This window comes from Sinocyclocheilus grahami, unplaced genomic scaffold (assembly GCF_001515645.1).
Source record: "Sinocyclocheilus grahami isolate Dianchi unplaced genomic scaffold, SAMN03320097.WGS_v1.1 scaffold1114.1, whole genome shotgun sequence".
In the NCBI taxonomy this organism is placed as follows: Eukaryota; Metazoa; Chordata; class Actinopteri; order Cypriniformes; family Cyprinidae; genus Sinocyclocheilus; species Sinocyclocheilus grahami.
Window position 1 is genome coordinate 68,959 of NW_015506293.1, and position 7,110 is coordinate 76,068.

General features: G+C 34.4%; 1 protein-coding gene across 1 annotated transcript in view; it reads right to left on the reverse strand.

Moving 5' to 3' along the window:
* LOC107566930 (discoidin, CUB and LCCL domain-containing protein 1) overlaps positions 1-7,110 on the reverse strand; it is a 15,946-nt gene that overhangs the window by 7,893 nt on the left and 943 nt on the right. The window contains exons 2-6 of the mRNA XM_016252506.1: positions 4,086-4,307; positions 2,602-2,739; positions 973-1,024; positions 769-841; positions 468-601 (exon numbers count right to left, since the gene is read on the reverse strand). Coding sequence (XP_016107992.1) covers positions 468-601; positions 769-841; positions 973-1,024; positions 2,602-2,739; positions 4,086-4,307 — 619 coding nt within the window. The remainder of the gene's footprint in view (positions 1-467; positions 602-768; positions 842-972; positions 1,025-2,601; positions 2,740-4,085; positions 4,308-7,110) is intronic.

Below are 7,110 nucleotides of genomic sequence, written 5' to 3' on the forward strand. Positions count from 1 at the left end.
TGTGTGTGTGAGAGTGAGTGTAAAAAAATATTATATTTACTAATATTATAAATTAATATTCATTTGAAAAAATTTAATGTTACTGTAAAATAATAAAATGGTACATTTACACTAATCATATCATTAGATAAAATCGGTTTTATATATATATAATTTTTTATTATTGTTTTTTTTTACATGGAGCAGGAGCTTTTCTCATGGAGGCCACCATGGTGAAATCACACGACCAGCTTAATGCTACTCACTTTATTTTGTGGCCCTCCTGTTATTGGCATATATTATATTTTATATTGTTTTTATTTTTATAATGTATATTTTAACTCATTAAATAAATGAACCATGGCTGACTGTGAATAGCACATTTCTCCAATGACATCGGTAAGTAAAAACCTTGGTTTTTGTGTGATGCTGGATCCACACCAGTAGGTGTCTATATATATATCTTACACAACATGCCCCACACTCACGTTTTCGATAGTACTCCATTAGAGAAGTTTGCCTCATACAAGGTAATGCCCCTCTGCAGAGACACGTTGATTATGCCCCCCATACTGTCTGAAATAACGCCTGCATGGATTGCAGATTTGCATAATACAGAGGTCTAGAAACACACACACACACACACACATATTTAAACATTGCCATTCAAGTAACTCCTTTTATCAGAAGTGTCTGTTGTAAGCTTTTACAAACATCCCTATATGGTTGTAAATTCAAATGCCATGACTAATAATCCCACTATTGCACACAGATAATATACCAGCTTACATCCCGGTATCCTTGTCCATGCCAGCCCCAAATTTCTCCTGTGACACCTTTGCAGCCTGCAGGACAGAATGCACTGGAACACAAGTGAGTCCAGGATTCAGATATTAAACATTAATATGTAACCTACAAGAGTGGGACTATTCAGAGTCATGAAAAATTTTATTTTGTTTTAATGTCACGTCATTATTGAAGATTTCTTCTTACCTAATCTGTTGAGAGGAGAAATGTGTCCCTCGATGCAGACATGAAATGAGCTCTATGGGATAGAAACAGCATTGATATGAACAGCACAGTTACAATCCAGAACATGTGCTCATATTGACTGGCTTAGTGTCGACTACATTTACCAAACTGACTTGAGCTTTTCCATCACAAGAATAAGTTACATTTTAAAGTACATTAAAACAAAAAAAGGAAGAAAAAAAACAGTTCTTTTAAATTCACAATATTACCGTTTTTACTGTATTTTTGAACAAATAAATGTAGCCTTTGTGTACATAAGATTTTTTTAAACAATAAAAATCTTACTGTTTATATATACATTGTTATAAATATGACATATTAGATAAATTGTGTCTAAAGTTACAAATGTAAATAATTAGTAGTACTACTATATTAATTAGATTAAAGTATTTGTTTTATTTTAGTTCTGATGACTTTTACTATTGTGGTATATACAAATTTGAAAAAAATAAATGCAGGTGTATCCAACATTTTGACTGGTACTGCATATACTCTATTATTTTCTATTATCTTTTTTTTTTGCATACAAAGCCAAGAGAAGATTTGCCTTCAAAACTTAAAAATTCTTCTTAAATTACTCTTAAATTATGCATGTCAGCCAGTCAGAAACTGCCATGAGTGGCTTCGACTGTGTGGTCAGGTGATGGTTAAGCTGTGCTGTGCTTGTCAATGCAGGAGGAGTGAGCATACAGCATTCCATCTACTTCAGTGTGTGGCCAAGCACAGGGGCCTCTACGTATTCAGGCCAGGAGCGGCAGTCTGCTGCCCTGCTTACAAAGCAAACACTCTGAATCTCGGCCAAGGAGAAGAGCTGCATTCCAGTCGGTCACCCTAACGCACATTGTAAAATCCTTACATCCAGGGCCGACCCATTAAAGTCCTCTGTATTATAACCTATACACTGGGCCTTGGTCCAACCATAAAAATATAATCATTATACCTAGTGTTCATTTAGTATTATTGATATAAAATCATATTTTTCATTAATATTTTGAATTACATTTCATTTAAATTTTTGTTTGTTTTTATTGATATTATGTTCTTTTGTCTTTTTGTTTAACTATTGCCATTTAGATTTGAGTTTTTCAGTGAGTAATTTTAGAACTTCAACTTTGTTTTTTTCACCTAATATTTAAGTGTTATTTTATTTCAGGTTTACAATTTAACACTTTTTAAAAAAAATAGATTTAGTTAATGATATCAACACTAATTATATCTAATATACAGTAATAAATAAAGGCTGACCACGTAGTCTACCGTGACACATGTAAGGATGTCTAATTAGCGATCTGTGCATGACCTCCAGTAGGGCGGTTCACATGTGATTCTCAGTAATTGAGATTAGGATGGGAACTGCTCCCACTCGCAGAGTCAGCTGAAGTGCTGTTTACTGAGTAAGCTGTACATTTAGAGAACAAACAGTCACTGGTGTGTTTACTCTGATCGTGTACAACTCGCTTCGAGCTGGAAGAACCATGGGGCCACATGGTATAAGCTCTTATTTTGTTGATGGATTTGTGGATTCTTTTTTGTCTACTGTTTATAGGTGCACAGAATGGAGCGGGATGTGTGCAGGACATGAGCTATTACCTGAGTGCTGATTGGTTGAATAGGACATGACAAAGCCCCGTCCTGAACGGTGAGTGCCGGAGATGAAACGCACCGTGACTTCATTAGTACTCACAGATATATTCCTGTTTGTGGAGGATAACTGCCCACACAGAGGACCTGTGAAGCACAAACCACATGATATAAACAAGCACAGTAGATTTAATGCATTTTTAGATTCAACACACAATCCAGCACACCTTCACTGCCATAAAAGGCTGTTCATGCACACTTATGTGACCACGCAACCGTCATGCTACAGCAGAGTGGAATGCAGCATGCAAGCTGCAGTCGTGCTATGATCATGTGACTGGGGAGCTAAAGAGCAGCATGAGGTTGGATCTCTGGAATTTCTCAGTAACAACATACTGTGAGTGTGAATGAGCTGGCTATAAAGTTAGAGTTGAAGGTGGCTGTAAATAACTGTATTATAAGTAAGTTTGATACTAATTTTGTGTCTTTTGGGGTTAAGAAGTCATAGCAATGTGTCAGGCCTGATTCAAGGAAGGACTTCTTACCACTCAGATTTAATTATATTATTCCATTAAATTTCATTTAATTAAACTATTTATTAATTATTAAATAATTTTAAATATTAATATAATTTATCATATGTAGCATATATTTTTTTTAGTTTGAGTTTTTAAAATTTCTAAATAATTATATTATATTCAATCATGTTTAATTATATTATTATATTTAATTATATTATTTTAATGTGCAACTTTAAATATAATATTTAAATATGACATCCATAGCATATGACAAAGTAAATCCTAGACAAGTTTAAAATAACAATGATTTAATTTATATTTAATTATATTATTTAATGTATCATTTTAAATATGATATCCATAGCATATGAAAAAGCAAATCCTGGAAAAGTATTACATATCAGTTTTTTTATGTATATGCAATTATATTACTATATTAATTTATATTTATTTTATATATATTTATATTTACTATTTATTTTTTAATATACCATTTTAAATACTAAATATAATTCACATGATATCCCATAGTGTCACGAATCCGGTCCATGAACTTTCCTTTTCATTGACTCCCGCGCATATGAGAAAGTAAATCCTATGGGTATTTTATATCAGTTATTGAATGTATATTTAATTATGTTGTGATATAAAATATTTAATTATTTATATATATATATATAATAATCTTAAATATTTCATATAATTTATGATATCCATATCATATGAGAAAGTAAATCCTAAATGCATTGTTTAGTTGTTTAATAATTTGTAGTTGTATTTTTAATTATTTATATATTTATGTATTTTTTTTAATTTATAATTTTAAATATTTCATATCTATGTGATATCCATTACACAGCATATGAGAAAGTAAATCCTGAAGGAACTTTTTTTTTGTGTGGTATTACTGGTGTATACAGAACACTGGGCAAGACTATTTCTATTCCATAATGTCTGTGAAGAGGGTCATACCCACTCTAGTGGCTCCACTGGTGTCTGTGATGGTAAGAGAGCCAGATATGCAGTCTTGGCTCCTCTCCAAGTCAAAGTCCCCAAAGGTCAAGAGCAGCGTCTGGCCCTTCGGTACCCTTAGGCTCCACTCACACTGGGTGTGGTTAGGGTAGGTTCCCGGGAAGTTCAGTGAGGTCAGTGTGCCACTGCTGGGACCGAGGACTGTGTGTCCACACCCATTGCCTAAAGGGAAACGAGAGTGGGAAGATCACATTGATATTAATGTGAAAGGAGTTAAAAAGGCATTTTATCTTCAGTTAATTTTCTAATTGTGTGGTCTGTTTCCACATTTAATTAAACCAGACATTTTTTCTCTCATTTAACTTCCATTAATCATCAAATGTGCTAACTAGTTTCTCTCTTGATATGTTTCTAGCCCATGGGAAAACGAGACCGAGCGCATTTAGTATTAGCATTGTGGGTATTGGCAGGTCGTTGGCTTGTGTGGTAAGAGTCTTGCCAATTTTGTCAGTATTAGTCACACTTGAGGGGCTTTCCATAAGTGGTGTTAATTAAAGCCATAATTGCAGTAGTGTTTAGTTGATGGCAAAGTTGTGTTGTATGGGAGCTTTCACAGACATGCTCTCCCAAGTTCATAAACATGACATCATCGCCACAACATAACCCCAAAACGATTGCCAACTAGTTTGGAGTTCCACTAAATCCCAGAGTCAATATGAGTAGCCAAATTTATGCAACGCTTTTGAGTCTCTTGCTCCATTTATGGTCTAGGCCCTGTGTGATGAACTAGAGCGGTCTGAGTCCATTGTCCATCTCTCATTCCTAATTTCTCAGTCAGCTCTGAATCATTGGAATTTAAAGCTTCTGTGGTCCCCTTCTTTCTGCTTTAGACACAATTTATCTCTAAATCTACCGAACTTCTTATTGCTATGAAATCTTAATCATCGCACAGGAAAACAAACATGATTTTGTGGTCAGGCTGTTAACTGGCAATGTTCAAACAATTTACTGTATGACTCAGTGTGGTCAAAGGGTTGAGTGTTTGATTTGGGTGAGGGCGATTTTATCTACAATAGTCTTTATATATTTCAGTCAGTATTTAACCCCAACTAAGGTTTGTTGGTGACGCTGGTGGCATTTATTGCAAATAATCGTTTTCTTAACCCAAACTCATGAGAAGTTGTAACTATTTTAAGAAGGGGTGATTTCATATGAACGTGTACAATGTGATTTATATGGAAACAATTTTTTTGAAAAAAAACAAAAACAAATACCACTTCAAAACAGTGAGGCATAAACAGATTGTACAAATCACATTGTATGAACTCAATTAGCCACCAGTTTGCCAAATAGTTACTGGCATGAGAGTGTGTTGGTTATCTTGTGTGTAATCTGTTTGGTTTAATAAAGGTAATAAAGTTTAATTATCAAATAATAACACATGATATTGTGTCATATTGATTGTATTATTAAATCAATTTGAAGTATCCCCAAAGGGCACTTTTTGCAGCACTGACAGACAAACAAGATGTTAATTCAAAATGAAAAAAAAAAAATACAATAGTAAGAGCCATGTAAAAAAATAGATGGAAAATTAATTTAAAAGATGCATAACAACATGGTTTCCCCCCGTAAATCGTGAAAAAGATTTATGTTTTAATATTTACAAAAGTGTTTCATTTTTCCAAATCAACTATATGCCATTTGTTTTAGTTTAACTTGCCCTGAAAAGTGTAAATACTGTGGCTTTGCTGTTTGTTTGATCCTGTCCAGTCTAGCAACACTGGTTCAAACAATTATGTGACTTTGGGGTGTGGCTATGTGTTTTTTTGACCAGTGGCAGGCAGGGTGAGTGTTTAGAAAAACCTGTGTGGAAACAATAATTCCAGTTGGTGGTGCTGGTGTGTAGAGACTAGGCACAATGGTTGGCTCCACCTTAACAAGGCCAGTTTCTTTGTAACCACAGCATAAAATTCACAATGAACACCTCATGAAGCACAGCCTGAGGCAATCTTTAGACATTATTTAACAGCAGGCAGACACTGTGATGACATCTGTGCAATGTCTGAGAGTTGAGTTCACAGCAAGGTGTTTAAAACATGCCGCATATGAGGATGCTGGGTATAATTAAGACACTTGCTGATACAGAATATAACATTCCTTACAGCTGAGCTACTATGAACGCACTGGGACCATGGAGACCAATCCATCATCAGCGCAGCATGTAATTTTATTTTCTTGTCAGGGGATTTGCAGACACACGTACCTGCAGGCATGAGCCTATGGCTGATAGGATGTTGGCCTTTTTAGACTGTAACATCCCAATTACTCTATGTCAATCATATTATAACTTTAAACTCAAAAATATTTGGGGACAAGCTGTTTTTTCCTGTTCTTTTGTGTTCTGGCAAAACCTGGATACTCTCTAGATCTTCTAAAGCTTGGAAACAATATAACATTAGCATGATCTCTAAAACATGTCAGCTTCCACTCTAATACAAGAACATCCCATAAAACAGTCAGCTTCCCCTTTGGCTCATCTGGTATTGTTCATGTTGAGTTCTTGGGGTAGACGTTTGACTGGAAAACATTTTCCGTAGTCCTCACAGTCTGTGAATCTGGCTGGAGTGATTCATGCTGACCCCACACATATTGAGAAATACCATAAACAAATTCATTCTTCCTAACTCGCTCTCTAAACAAAGGCAAAACAGGAGGACATCATTCAGTCTAGCAGTCTCGATGTTGATGTGATCGCAAATATGGCTATAAACACACACTTTATTCTTTGTTTATATTTCTACAAATTATTTTTTAGAGAACGCAGTCAAGGGCATGTGATAATAAATTAAAGTTAATAGGCCTATATATATATATATATATATCCTGAAGCCAATAAAAGGAGAGTACATTAACCCATGCCCAGTCGGGGATGGGCTACTTTGCTGTGTCTTAACTTGAATATATGTAGTTTATATATATATATATATATATATATATATATATATATATATATATTATATAA